Here is a 15,255-nt window from a genome sequence, read left to right on the forward strand (position 1 = left end):
GCACGTTCCACAAAGTCTGAAGCCGACCTGTGGTTTCACTCATGGTTCTTGGGACAATCACAGTAAACTAGGCTGTCGTTTACTATAGATGGAATGGATTGTATTTTCTCAATGTGTGCATTCAAATAAGGTTTGGCTATTCCCTGCCTTACAGGTACGTGTTATACGTGCATGGGACCAATGATCAAACTGCGATTACCATCTAAAAATAGGAAAATATAAATAATGCAAATAGTAAAATATAATTGTCTATGATGATAAATCACCAGCTTTTAAGAGAGAACCCAAATCTGACCACTATTTCAGCAATTAAATTTGTGCTAAGAGTTTAACAAAGAAATACTCCTGATGATGATCTGTCAGTGCCCTGTGGTTATAACAAATTACTGCATGGTAAAACTTCTCCACATTATTGCTTCCGTGTCCCTACCTGCTCTTCTACAATGCTCTTGTGAGACAGTGTAGTTGTTTCAGCCTTGCTCACAGCTATGAATGGCAGTATTTAGTTTGCCTTTGGGCATTATGTACTGTTCCACTTAATAAATTTAATTCTTCCTCTTATTCACGTTTTATTTGCTTGCTAAATTTTGTCTTATGTAATTGCCTTCAGGGATGGACCAAGAAGTCAACACATTTTTGCGGTCATGCAATTTTTCCTTATTTCCTAACAAACGTAATATTTCATATTAAACTAATGACTAATTTTAAGTAACAAACTTAAAATTGATTGTATATGTACAGTTTGTGGCTATTTAAAACTTTGGTATATCTGTCAGATTTTCAGTCATTGTCACAAAGCAGGTTTTCTTTTCACCTTGCGACTGTTCTGTACTGCTGCCTCGTTTCATTGCTTTATGGTAGCTCAGTACTACACTATCCTCTTCTAAATGCTAAATCCTTCTTTTTCTTGAGCATGAGTAAAGGTTTTGTTGTTACCGCACCTCTACTGGCAAGAGCACTCAAAGGGGCTTTTGCAGCAAATAAACACCATTTCACTTGGAATCTCCCCCAGATTACAGTTTACCTGCAAAAGCGGACAAAGTACTAGACATTCTTATTTTCATTGAAAACCAGTTTCCCTCAAAATGAAGGGTATTGTTTCTAAGAGCTATCCGAAAATGACCTGCTATAATGCCACTGACAAAAATCGAATTTTGAAAAGTCCAGAAAATGTGAAAAATAACATTTTCCAGAAAGCCTCCTCTTGTTATAGCAATCTCTCATGTTTTGACCCTGCTGATGGGATGCCCATTGATTGCAGTCCCTAGTAAGTAGCGTTCAAAGAAGGGTCTCACTCTTTACTATCATTTACTCCAAGCAAATCTCTGTGCAATGCTTCATTTCTCTTGTTGGCAGTTTCTCTGGGTTGCGTTGAAATAATCAGCTGAATTTTTACTGAATTTTGCGTAAACAAGTAAATATTAATTAAAGTCCTGATAAATTTGAACTTTTAGCATGAAACAATGCTTAGGTCACACAGTGTGAAGTTTGTGGGGTTTTGAAGTATTTTGACTCCTTGTTAAAATGTGTTCCCTCATTTTGCAAAAGTCACTCTAATTAAGCTGTTTTTATCTGTGACGATGCAAATACTTTACTTGCAGTGATAAATGTTCTGCATTAGTGTAAACACCCCCTGCTTAAGGTCATTAACTGAGGATAATGGCTTCCATTTGGCTAAAAGGCCGACTATCAGAAACAAATGAACCTGGTGCTCTGAGAATCATTAATTGGTAGCATTCTTGGCCTACAAACCTGAGGACATTAAAATAGAATAGAGCAGCACATCATCTTGCTGATGCTTTGTTAGTCAAGCAAGTTTCGACAATCAAACCCAACTGTTTTCCTGGGTATTTGCTGCACTCTTTTGAAACGGTTCCTTTCTCAAAGAGAAAACGTCAAGTGTCAAGTTGATGCAGAGGTAGAAACAATGAGATTGTGCGATTAAATGCAAGAGCTGTGTTATTACTCAAACCTTTAATCAGCAGAGAACGCTCCCCCAAATGCCTGGTGCAGCTGTTGTGGTTTTTCTTATACCCCTGTTTTATAGATTGAAGGTTTTTGGAAAGCAATCTGCTTCCAGGCTCACCCAGAGCGTCTGGCAAGGGGCCGGAGTCCTGACCACGTTGCCACAGCAGAAGTGGGAAGGGAAGGAAGCCCCACATTTTAAGGCAGACCATGGTGTGCTCCCCTGGCTGTGCAATAGGTACATTAAACCCCACATCCCAGAGGGGTTCTTGGGAACTCACATACATTCAGGTCTTTCAGTTGTGTTGGACTCCTCTATCACATTTTTACAATGACATAATTCAAGTGTTTATGCCCCCCGCAAATGTCTTTTGAGGTTGTAGAGAGGAAAAGAGAGGTTGTAGAGTGCGACAGAGCCACATAACGGTTTGCCAGATTTGCTGTATGGGAATAACCTTGCTAGAATCCAGAAGAAAATTTGGCAGTCTGCCTGTAGAGAGAGGCCAGACTGGTGACTCAGCTGCACTAAGAGCAAACAACTGTAAAAAGCCTCTTCCAGCAAGAAGAGTAAGTGAAAGCCACTCTTTTCCCCTTGCCCTTACAAGAGAGAGCCAGTAGCCTACTCCTATAGCTGTGCTGCCCCGTGGCAGTGCGAATCAACAGGTTCCAGTCTGTTAATTGGTTGCCTTATAGACTGTCCCCCTTGCACACTGCACAAAGGGACTACGTGGCAAGGAGGGAAATTTGAAAAGGCATGTGCAGATTTGTTATGTTAATCATGGTATTCTTGTATACTGTGTCTTTCTAGGAATTCATCTCTAGAGTACAATATGTAAGCATGCTTCTTCAGCGTTTCCATGTTGTCCCTTCTTGATGAAGAAGTATTTTGGGTCCCCCACCCTAAGACATTAACTTTGGGGGTTTTTTTAATTTTTTTTCCTTTCTTTCTTTTTGGTGGTTGCTTCAAATCTTCTGGGGGACCTTCTGCATTTTTCAGCACTGGCTTTGGAATCCGAGCTTGGTTTGGTAATGGGGTTGAATTCCCTGTCATTTACTGTTACCAATTAAAGATTTGTATGGTCATAGCGTCTAGAGAAGACGTAAGAAAGAATTAACTGTAAAAGTGAAGAAGCATTAATTTTTATTTCTTGGTTCTATTTTGTGCTCCAGGAATTACCAAATGGCTCTGATATTTCCTGGGAGAATGTGGCATCTTTCATTCCTTGTTCACTGGTTGATGCTGAGCCTATGGTAATAGTTACCACATTTTCGGTGTGATAATAAGTCAGTGGCATACAGAAACGAGCTAAAGCCTTCTTCCTGCCAGTTTCTAGAAACAAGGCTTCTGTATCACAAAAAAAAAACAACAAAAAAAAACCCAAAAAACCCCACAACCCAAAACAGCAAAACACCACTTTTTAAGCAGTTTCAACAGAGGTCAGAGACGAAAAGAGCATGTGGACTTGGACTACTCCATCCTTCCTGCAGATTTTTAGTTGAGTCAAGATTTGAGTGATGGTGACAAGACTTTCTGTGTTTACAAGGGCTGCTGTCATGCCACATTGATAATAGGAAGTTATTTCAGGATCATCATCACTGATGTCTGCATTAATTTCTCACAGGCAAAGCAACATGACTTAGTCTTTGCAGTATCCAAAACCAATTTATATGTTCAGGAGTTAGCATAAGATTCTTAATTCACATTTTACTGAAACCAATGGACCAAAACCCAGCCCAAAGGAGCCCAGTGATCTTCATCCAAAGCTGGGATTTCTTCCACTGCCCATTACCATGGTTATGGAGTTAGGCAGTGCCAGAAGCTCTGTAACTGACCTGAGAATAAAACTGCCTTGCTTCTGGTGCTTAAAATGGAAATCCTGTTGATGGTGAATATTTAATTTGTTACCAAAAATGAGTTCTTAGTCACACTCCTCAAATGGAGAGAGAATTTTTTTCCAAGGGCTGAACATGTGATCACAGGTGAATCTGTTGAATAATGTAGTAGGTAAAAGTCAGTTAGGTCCCAGAAGAAAATTCTAACCCATGAAGTCCCAAAACGTGTCTCATCTCTTGTAGCCAAGCCTTTCATGGGGCTTGTGTAGGGGGAAACCTGCTAGCCCGCAGGTGCCTTTTGGTAGCTCTGATCTGTGTTTTGAAGTGGGCTAATACACTGTGCTTGGAGAACTCTGACACTTTTTCTTGCAAAAGTTGTGTGTATCTGTATCTAATGGATTATAGATTATGCAAAAATTTTCCGTTCGGTGTTTGGAGGGGTCACTGGCTGGTCAGTGGTTGGTGTCCGTTCATGAAAACAAGTTTGGTGGCAGCAGTCGTTGTGGAGGCACTACAAGGAAATTGTATGTACACTGAGAGCCCTTCTTGTCGCTCCAGTCTGACAGTGGGATAACTTTCAGTATGCGCAGTATGCATCAGTGATTCTTTATGTGTTTGTGCATATGTATTATCTTGGGAGGCATCACGGTTCGACTGTATTTCCTTTCTTCGGTGACTGGTTTGCAAAGTGTTGCTGTATACGTGGAGCTCCCACTGTGTGAGAAGCAGGGGAGATGATAACTGAAAAAGTAAAGATAGGTTTTAACTTGAAATTATGTGATATATCTTGTCATCATTTTTCCTTCCAGTCTCCTAAATCAGCTTTTATTAGTGCTGCAAAAAAGGCAAGATTGAAGTCCAATCCTGTCAAAGTGCGCTTCTCGGAAGAAGTAATTATCAATGGCCAGGTGTCGGTGAGTATTCAACTATTTCACCTTGGGAAGGACTGAGCGTTTCATCCAAAGGTACGCCTCAAGGCTGGAAAGTGAGGGTATGATATGGTAAGAACAACAGTGATAGGCTTGTGAAGGGCAGTGCTTTTCTGTTTCTAAAGTTTTTAAGAGATCCATTTTCAAAGTCCGTTGGGCCCATAATATTGTGAAAAAATTGTCCCTTCTTAAAATAAAATTGAAATGCTAGTGAACGCCTTTTGTGGTGATAGCACATAGGTGTATTTCTTTATGGTCTTGATAATGCTTGCTTGGGTTTTTTTCAGGGCAATTTTGTAACAGGAAAGCTCATAAACTCAAGAGAAAGTAGCATGTCAGGAAAACAGATTAACATTACCTTACAGACCTCTTTAAAATTTGTTTTATCTACTTGAACTTGTTGTTTCCGGCCCTCAGGCAAAGTCAGCCTTCCTTTGAGAGGCACGGAACTCCTCCTTAAATGTGAACTCCTGGCTCATTTTCATAATTTGCCGGAACATCGGTCCGCACTGATGTCTTTATCCAGCTGTCTTCCAAACATAAATTGATACTGCATTTTATCAAAAGCAATTTTTGCACTTTTTTTTAAAAAAAAACAAAAAGCCTTGTTCACCTTCCTTTTTCCTGTTTATTTTACTATCCTTGTTACAAATCATCACAGTTAAGTAGCAATATTATATGTTACTCTTCTTAATGATGACAGATATTAGCATTTAATATCCAGCTATAAAGAGAATGTAGAACATCTTGATTGTAATTCTTACGAATCCATCTGCAGTTCCCGTTTCATAGATTGAAGACACTATATAGCTTGCTATATTCAGAGAAGCAATAGTCTGTTTTTCTGTTTTATCAAAAATATTTCAACTTTAGAGTAGCATTTATTGTCAGAGAGGTAGTATTTAGGGAAAGAAAATGCTCCAAGCCGGACATAAAATGTATGGTTATATTTTTCCAGGAAAGAGCCCTATAGAGTGCAGCTGTAATGAGCATGGCTGAACGCTTACAGGGCATTGCTAATTCTGCTTTCAGTTTGAGCCAACACACTCCTTTTCAGGTGTTACCTTTCCAACTGAATGCTGTCCTTCTTTATAGAACAACATTTAACTTTCCGTTGTTACATGTTGTAATCTGATTCACTAATTTGCTTGGCAGGAAACAGTTAAGGACAATTCACTTCTTTTCATGCCAAATGTTCTGAAGGTGTATCTTGAAAATGGACAAACCAAATCTTTCCGGTTTGACTGCAGCACTTCAATAAAGGTAGGCTAGATATACTTTGGTATGCAATGCCAAGAATACCAGTTACCTCTTTTCCAAGACCTTCAATAATTATAATTTACTTGGAATGCATTAAGAATAAAATTACTAGTGTGTCAGTTGGGGCTGGACTCATAGTTCAGAAATAATGAGGTTTTGGTCCATACTTCTGCTGCTAAAAATGTATTGTATTGTCAATGAAGGAAGAAGTAGAAATGATCATGTTAACGTGCCTGGCGTGTAATTAAAATTACGTGGTCCTATCATTTTGATATGCTGCCAACTACTAGCATGATTTGTCAGCAAAAGTCAGGAGCTAAGGAGATGAAGATGTTGGTTGCTAATTGAATATCATCTAGCTTGTCATCCAGTGAACTTGGGATGGGATATTGTAGGGTTACGCTGGTGATAAATTGCTTGTCTCAGTGTAATGCCCTCTAAGCTTTCCATAACACATTTCACATAGAGAAATAAAGAGGTGAAGCCCTGGCACACAACTGAGGCTGCTGGGGAGTGTCTCTGACACTGTTCCATGTAGGTTCCTGGACCAGAGGCAGCGGTGGTGTCTATCTGTGAGTGCCGTGGAATAGCGTAGTAAGCAGCATGACTAGCACTGTTGGGCGTGCTGCTACTCTCTCAGGCATTTTTGTTTGGGTGAGCTAGTTTTAACACACATTGGCTACCAAATCTAGTTCACCGCATGGTAGCATGCATGCTTGGGACACTGAGACAAGAGATATGCATGGGTGGAGATGATCAGTGAAGGCTGGGGATGCAATTTTCAGCTGCAGTAGCCAGCTTTTGCTGGCTTTAAGCTTTAATATGTAAAGCTTATTCGAAGAAAGACTGCTTTTCTGCTCGCTGTGATTCAGCAGTATGCTCAATCAGTTAGACAAGCAAGAAGAGTGATTTATTAAGGTAAACAACAGGAAATTTACTCCAGCCTGAAGGCAAAATGAGGGGTAATGGTTTTAAACTGAAAGAGGGGAGATTTAGATTAGATATTAGGAAGAAATTCTTTACTGTGAGGGTGGTGAGACACTGGAACAGGTTGCCCAGGGACGTTGTGGACGCCCCATCCCTGGAAGTGTTCAAGGCCAGTCTGGATGGGGCTTTGAGCAGCCTGGTCTAGTGGGAGGTGTCCCTGCCCATGGCAGGGGGGTTGGAACTAGGTGATCTTTATGGTCCCTTCCAACCCAAACCAGTCTGTGATTCTATAATAGATATTGAAGTTATACTGAAAAATGGGTTGCAATATCTGTTTATAGTTCATATATTTACCTTAGGTGTAAATTGAGTGTGGGCAATGGATACAAGCCTCCACTCTACAGCCATGCGATACTGAATTCCTTCAGTCCATTTGAGAATTTGTTTGGGTGAAGAATTAGGAGACATACTTCATGTAGATAATGAGGTCTCCATACACTTCTAAGGCCCACAAGCCCAGTATTTTCTTTTATAAGCATAAAACCAATCAACCTGTTCCAGGATATTTTGCCCCTGAAGACCAGTCTTTGGCCATCACACTACATTAGTTCTGAGTAATTCTCTCATGGGTATGTCATGTAGTGTAAGACCATATATCTAATCTGAAGCCCACGTAGGCTCAGCGACCTAGCTGTATTGATGTTGTAAGCCTGCTTTGACCTTAGTCATTCTGACTTTTTGTAGCAATAATTTCCTTTGCATCTAGCTGAGGCAATTATGTCTTCCATAGGCTGCACAGCTCCATATTACATATTCTTGCATGTATGTATGTGTATATTCCTCCTTGTGGATGGCTGGGTGTGGATTGCTGCTTCTTTTCTTAAACTCAGGTGAAGCAGACATGCCCCAGTTGATTCAAGACAAATGCAGGTTTTTTGCACCCTTAGCAGTCCAGTAACTTACCGTTTAACAACAAGGGTGCAACCAGTGCCTTGCCTGCAGTCCTTGCTTTCCTTATTGTTGTCGGAGGAAAGAATCGGCCAGCAAAAAATTTTGTTCAGTAACTCAATGCCTGCGTGCCTTAGCATCATATTTTAAAAGGCCTAAGACAGGTAGTGGAAAACAGTGCCTTTATTACTCCCTCTTAAAAACTTACATTTAGTATTATGTCTCTTCATGTTACTGTTATACCCCTTGTCTTTGAGCAGAACTATAAATAAAAGTAGATTTAACGTGTAAGCAATAAACTCCCTGTTAGTCAGAACAGTATAATATGAACCTCCATTATTTAGAGTGGTTGCTTGCAGTCCATTAATACTGTCTTATATTCTTTACATTTTACAGAGTTGTCTCCATCCTCCTACATACATTTTTCATCCTTCCACAAATTTGGTGTTGATTTTCCATAAACACACTGTAATTGATCAGTTCATTTTTCTAAATTATGTTAAAGCACTTGGATTACAATTCGTCACGATCTCCTTAGTGAGTCCTATCCATCTGTATACTTATCATAGAATCATAGAATCGTATGATCATATGTGTTTCTAAATATCGTTTGGATGGATAGAAATGTTTTAATCTTTTCACCAACATAATGTGAAACTATTTTTAAATGATGGGTTATTATATATTTCTTTTTTCTACAACATTCACTAAAGCTAAAGATACCTTGACAGATTATATGAATATTCTGCATGTATTTATGAAGCATTATATGAAATTGAAGTAGGGGTTGGTTGAGTGGTTTTGTGAGGAGGTTTGTTTAGCTGTTATTTCAGAAACAATTGTTCTCAAATTAATTACCCTTAGATATAATCCAATGTGAAAAAAGAACAATTAAAAGTCTCTAAAAATGGGGGGTTTGCTATAAGTTAACGTGGTCCCTGAATTTAGAGCTATTGTTCTGCACAGGTATCATCATCACAGTTGAATTTCCTGTCAGCATTTAAAACTCAAGAATGTCCATTAAACACAAGGATCAAGAAGTGGACTTCAAAAAAAGCCCTTGCCATTAGAACAAATAAAGGCTATTCATTTATTTTTTTTGCTGAACATATAAATTCGGTTTGTACTGCTCGGGTCCCCTGCCCCAACAGTAAGTGAAGAGCGACAAGACGATCTCACCTTCTCTGATGGAGAGGTTTTATTTCCAGGGAGACAGAGATATGGGCCATTCAAGTATAATTTGCATGTTAAACTGCACAGAAAGTTGTCCACTCACAGCAATTCCATGTATATGTTTTTCACGTGCATGTCTGATACCATCTCAGAGATGCGCGAATATAAAGGTGCTGACTTCTTGCTGGGTGAACGTGTGTGAAGCCCAGTATACTCGTGCAGAACAGGCACAAAACGCGACTGTCGTCCTGTTTAACATCTGGGCTTCCACACTGTGCTGGGTACATGCAGGGTGCGTGGCAGTGAAGAACCGGGTCCCAAGCGCTTCATGAATTTAAGCACATTTTATAAATCCTGTGTTAATTAGGATGTCATCTTAACACTCCAAGAAAAGCTTTCCATCAAGTGTATTGAACACTTTTCCCTGATGCTGGAGCAGAGAGTTGAAGGATCTGGAACAAAACTCCTTTTGCTGCATGAACAGGAGACTTTAACTCAGGTTTGTGTAATGATATGTGAAAACAGATATTAATGGGATGGGTTAATCAGTAAATTATCCATCTTTTTAATTACTCAAGTGAGTTAACTGCAAGATTTATAGTTCGATACAGTCTATCAAATAGCAGCAGTATTTAGATGTGGTTGTAAGAATCAAGTTCTCACAGAAAATAATTATTTTTCTATTTTATAGGCATCATATTTCATTGCTTCATTGGGCCATTGAAAAGTATTAAAAACTTCATTAAAGATCAGCCCGAAAGCTAGACAATATTTATCAAAGTTTTTTCATATTCTCTGTGGCCCAGCTAATAAATGTTCTCAACAGCTGGGAAATTGATGGTAACATTTCTGAGAACCACAGTCTGCTCAAATTCCTTTAAAAACCTTATTTTGATCTTTGGTTCTCATCCGATTATACAGATCTGTATCTGGGTGACAGGAAATAATACTCTTTCTGATGAAGCCAAGTTTGGCTTGTTTATGCAGCGATACATTATGTCACTTCAGTGATGAGGAATTGTGACCTAGAAAATGCTGGTGTGACTTTCTTCCTTAGATCACACAGGTGTGACTAGAGGTAAAGTTGCTTCACAGTTCCCAGCAGAGGACTCTTGATTTTAGCTTCTTATCATCATTTTGCCAAACTGTTTAGCCTGAAATTTTCCATGATATTTCTGTGTTTTGGGAGAACATTGGTATTTTTAAAATCTCACCTAAATCTGAAAAAAGAAGATAAAAGGATTCTTAGCGGGGAAATGTTTAACTTAAATCCCAGAAGTCCCTTGATCATATAACTAGAGTCCATGTAGTGGTATGAAGGAGCTTAGGTTACCAGCTAACAGTCTTTCTGGCATTTTCTAACCTTTAAGCACTTGACTTTGCCATGTTAACATTCTTTTTTTTGTGGGTATAAGCTACCTAATGAATGCACAATATCCAGAGGTACTCAGCACTAGCTCTCCTGGCCTAGCTGTCTCTCTTTGAAGTAATTGCTAAAATTCCCACTGAAATCAGAAGGCTCAGAGTAAACCAACACATTGAGCTTTCGAAAATCCCATCCAGAGCTTTTATTTATACATACGGAGTATGCCTAGATACTTAGGAATGAGGTCAGAGACAATGAAAGATAAACACAGGTTTTGAAAAATGTTAGGGCAAGACTGGGACTTCATTGGAAATTTTTAAAAGCATAGTTTTATCAATTAAAGACGTTGATTATAAAGTACACTAACTCTCTAACTGCATTAGCCTAATTAAATAAACTACGTAAACTACATTAATTCTGAGGGTTTCTTCTTTGAAGTTCCTGTAAAATCAGCAGTATTTTAATTTGCCGTTACAATGTTGCTGTTGACCATGACTTACAATGGCGTTATTGGATTGTTACCCTTTCATCCAATTATTCATTAGCTATGCAGTGGTCCCCTGTGAATATACCCAGATTACGGTGTTACATACTTAACAAAGTTTTGCAGACTGACAAGCAAAGTGTTTTGTTTTTTTTCATTTTTAATGTATTGGGAGAGGTTTGTCTTGGTTGGAAGTCTAGGGGTAGGTCTCTTAATCCAGAACAACCCAGGAAAATTCAAAAGACCCAATTTCTTACAAATTGTCTAGTGGATTAAATCAAGCTAGAGAAAGTGAGCATAGAAGCTTCTAAACTGTGCTTCCCCTGTATTCTCAGTCAGTTTAAGAAATAAAATGTGACCACTCCCAAAAAATCTTCTAGCCCTTCTCATTTATGAGTATTTTGGTCCGATACATCTCACTTTGTATTTCATTTGGGTGGTTTTCATTAGGGTCTGTTTTCTCCTTTCGCCCTGGTTTTGAATGAGTGAATTCTGTTGCTTTGAGGTTGAGTTGTATTGGGCAGTCATGCCTATAAGAGCCTAAAAGTCTCTCCACAAGACTAGATAGATGATGTTTTTATGTGAAGAACTTAATAAGGAGCCCATGGTAAAGGTCTTTTTTGGATAGAATTATTTTTCTTGCTACCATGTGGCTCTGGAGCAGTGTCCCGGTGCCTGAGACTACAGACCGCGTTGCATGACCAGAGTTGCCAAGCTCTGATATGTTTATTGCACTGTCCTAGGTGACCCAGAGGCCAAGCTCGCATAAGATGAGATGTCTTTTCAGGATTAGCTTTGTCCCAAAGGATCCCATTGATCTTTTAAGAAGAGATCCAGTGGCTTTTGAATATCTCTATGTACAGGTAAGTGAAGGAACGGCCATTGTTAGCATAAAGGAGAATGAAAAGACAGATGCACTCAGTGTATGCATAGATTTTTACCTTCATGTAGAAAAGCGTGACTGCAGTAAATCCTGGTTTTTATTTCTGCTGCGTAAAGCCAATGAATGCACTTGGGGAATGTGCAAATCTTTATCATCTGCAAAGTCCCCTTCCTTCATAAGTCTCTCCAAATAGTAATGCTTTGATATCTTTCCAAAATATATTTGGCTTTAGAAAAGAGTGAAGCTGAAGTAATTGCTAATACTTATTTCTGGTACTGTAATATCAGACAGAAATGATGTCTGAAAAGGAACTTCCAGTAAAATGGATGAGAAAACTAACGTACAAGCAATGCGGTTCTCCTGGGTATCTCACCTGCTATCTTGAGTCCAGATACACTAATACTCTCCCAGCACTCTTTGTGAAAGAGGATTGCTGTCCCCCCCCAGGAAGGATGAATAGAGCTTCGATCAAAATGCTCGTGCCTTCTGCTCTTTGGCAGAAGTCCTTGTGTTCTTCAGAAGTGCCCATACCCTGGTGAACATCTGACACCTCTGAGAGCAACAGTCCTACCTTAAGCATGGTCCTGCTTCTGAGTTCGGGATTACTCTTCACGCAATGTTAATTTAAAAAAAAAAAAAGACTAGAATTTGTTTTTAGTGCAAGATTTTTGAACTTGATGCTCCCTCTACTGGTTCTTTGGCAGAGCTGTAACGACGTGGTTCAGGAAAGGTTTGGACCAGAACTGAAGTATGACATTGCCCTGCGGTTGGCTGCATTACAAATGTATATTGCAACTGTGACCACCAAGCAAACTCAGAAAATCTCTCTCAAATACATAGAGTAAGTTGAGAATGCAGTGTATTCTTTGAAAGTGAAACATTAGGAGTAACTCGTAGATTCTTTAAGGCTGTTTCTTTAGTAATGTCTGTATGCATGCACCAATTTTAGGTTCATTTGTTGTCACTGAAATTGATTCAGGTGTGTTAAGAGTTGGATATATAGACCTTTTGGTCCATTTACCTTTTGGCCATCTGTTTAGGCACATGAAATACCCTATAAACGTAAATAAGATTAACTCATTTGCTTTCAGTAACTTAATGGTCAGATCTAAGTTAACATGGTCATGACGCCAAGGTTTTTGTAGAGATTATTATAGTAGGATTCAGATGATTTCTTGGCTCCAAAGGCTGTAGGGTCTGAGATTCCATTTATAAGATTTCTCAGATACAGAAGTATCCCAGTAGGCACCTGTTTTATGTTAGACAACATGTATATGTAACTATAAAGAAAAAGAAAATTTCCAAAATGCAACTGTGTGTACATCTCCTTGGGTTTTAAAAAACAAAACAAAACCCAAACCCCCAAACATTTGTTGTTGCTTAGTTTACTTGCAGGATGGAAATAATAACTGTTGCACACTCAGTCTTGTAGACTTTATCTGCCTTACTGAAGGTCATGTTATATTGTATCTTATTAATGAATCAGCAGAAATAATTACTTGCAAGTGAAGAGTCGGTCTCCTATCAAAAGGGGTGCTTCAAGCAGAAAGAAAATCCAGTAAAAGGAGGGGGCTGGTTGTTTCTGCGGGGGAAAAGAACCCCACAAAATATAAGTGACAAAGTCAAAGGCTGGCTGGTTCGCATGTTCTAAAAAAAAGCCTAAAAAATGAAGTTAAATCTGATATTATGTTGTTAAATCTGTGATTTTAATTCTATAATGGTACTTGCCTATGTAATTAAATGGTGTTTTAACAATACAGCGTAGACTTTAAACATAAAAACTTAAAACTTCTTTTCTGAATGTCATGATGGAAGGGATAGAAGAGAGATTATATATAATTTTTAAGCATATTTTTCAGAAGTAATATATAGTTTGAATATAGAAAGTAATGCATTATTGCAAAACACTGGACCCGATCAACTCTCCTGTTTTCAGGTGTTCATTCACTTGGCATCATAGTCACCAGTCTTTAGATAAATAATCATCACAGGAATGTGAAATTAAATATATGCCTTTTATTGCAGAAAAGAATGGGGATTAGAGACTTTTCTTCCATCTGCTGTGCTGCAAAGCATGAAAGAAAAGAACATAAAGAAAGCACTTTCACACCTTGTCAAAGCAAATCAAAACCTAGTTCCTCCGGGTAAAAAGGTATTACATTTGCATCTTAATGGAAAATATGTTTTAAAGAACAGAAAGGGTGGAGTGCATGGGAAACATTTAAAATTAATCCTTTGGAGAAACACCTAGCCATTATATTTTCAGAGATATAACTTTTGGTGCTCAGTACAGCATAGCCGAGAACAATTAAAAATAATTAATTATACCTCAACTAAACTATCTTCTTATCTTGAGAATGCCAGAAAACTGGTTATTAATACTTCATTTATGATAAAGATATATATTTTTAATTCATTTAGTGCTTCCTGTTAACAGCAGACTTGTTAGGAAGGTTATTGTTCTCGCTCTGGTGCTCTCATCTGAACTACATTAACCTATGGGCCTGACATAAATGCTGTTTTTCAGGATTCTTTTCCGTTAAGCTGTAGATAGAGACTTTTTTCTGGCCATGATCTAACTGGGTAGATGTTGCTCCTTACAGTAAATGACCGTCCTTGCTGTTGTAAAATGCTTTGCTTAGCACTAAGCTTTCACTTCAGCTGGAAAAACACATGTAGAAGACAATGTCTCTGAGAAATGCCTTTGTTACATGCGTACAGCTGAGGCTGGCTTTAGACACCATAATGAGGTTTCTTTATGCAAGTCACTAGTCTCTCTTTGTAGTCAATGGAGAGAAACAGGCACTTCTAGGGAGCGATTCGTCCCATCCCACATTAGGAACCAAAAATAGGTCAGATGACTTGTGTCCTAGAAATGCCTGTTTCTCTCCATGGACTATAAAAAGAACCTAAGAGTGACTAGTTGAGACATAAAATGAGTTGAATCTTGCTCCGTGACATTTTGTTTCTGAACAAAAAAAAACCAAAACATCTGGTGCCCGAGCTCAGGTTCATTGTGATCAGCAGAAATCCTGCTTGGAGGTTTCAGACCACGTCATGGCTGTGAATGTAGGTCTATGTGTTTGACCAGGGATGCTCAGGGAGAAGGGCCACCTCTTTGACAGAAGCACTGTACGTCTCCTGTACTGCTGAGGCTAAAGCTGAATAATGCCGATTACTTTTTGTTTGCCCTGGTAGTGTAAGTTTGGGTTTATTTTGGAAGCCATCACTGCTGCAGGCATTGCAGGCGATGACAGTGGCATACGGTATAGGTTCTTGGTTAGAAGAGAGGTTGCAACAGTCCCTTCCTGCAGCAAGCAGACTTGGTTGGGTTTGCTTCATTCTTTTCTAATTTGAGTTTTGGAAATATGTTGTATACCCACCTGCTATTTTAGTTAGGTCTCAGAAACAAAGCATCTGAGCTCATCATCACCTTCTGTCTCATTTGTAGGTACTAAGGCAGGAACTGATTTCCTTCTGGGGTCTT

General features: G+C 38.9%; 1 protein-coding gene across 7 annotated transcripts in view; it reads left to right on the top strand.

Annotated features, from left to right (window-relative positions):
* FRMPD4 (FERM and PDZ domain containing 4) overlaps positions 1 to 15,255 on the top strand; it is a 352,077-nt gene that overhangs the window by 324,129 nt on the left and 12,693 nt on the right. For all 7 annotated transcript variants that reach the window (XM_054189053.1, XM_054189072.1, XM_054189042.1 and 4 more), the window contains 6 exons: positions 4,608 to 4,712; positions 5,883 to 5,990; positions 9,403 to 9,534; positions 11,629 to 11,748; positions 12,473 to 12,609; positions 13,794 to 13,920. In XM_054189053.1, coding sequence (XP_054045028.1) covers positions 4,608 to 4,712; positions 5,883 to 5,990; positions 9,403 to 9,534; positions 11,629 to 11,748; positions 12,473 to 12,609; positions 13,794 to 13,920 — 729 coding nt within the window. The remainder of the gene's footprint in view (positions 1 to 4,607; positions 4,713 to 5,882; positions 5,991 to 9,402; positions 9,535 to 11,628; positions 11,749 to 12,472; positions 12,610 to 13,793; positions 13,921 to 15,255) is intronic.

This window comes from Rissa tridactyla, chromosome 1 (genome assembly GCF_028500815.1).
Source record: "Rissa tridactyla isolate bRisTri1 chromosome 1, bRisTri1.patW.cur.20221130, whole genome shotgun sequence".
Taxonomy (NCBI): domain Eukaryota; kingdom Metazoa; phylum Chordata; class Aves; order Charadriiformes; family Laridae; genus Rissa; species Rissa tridactyla.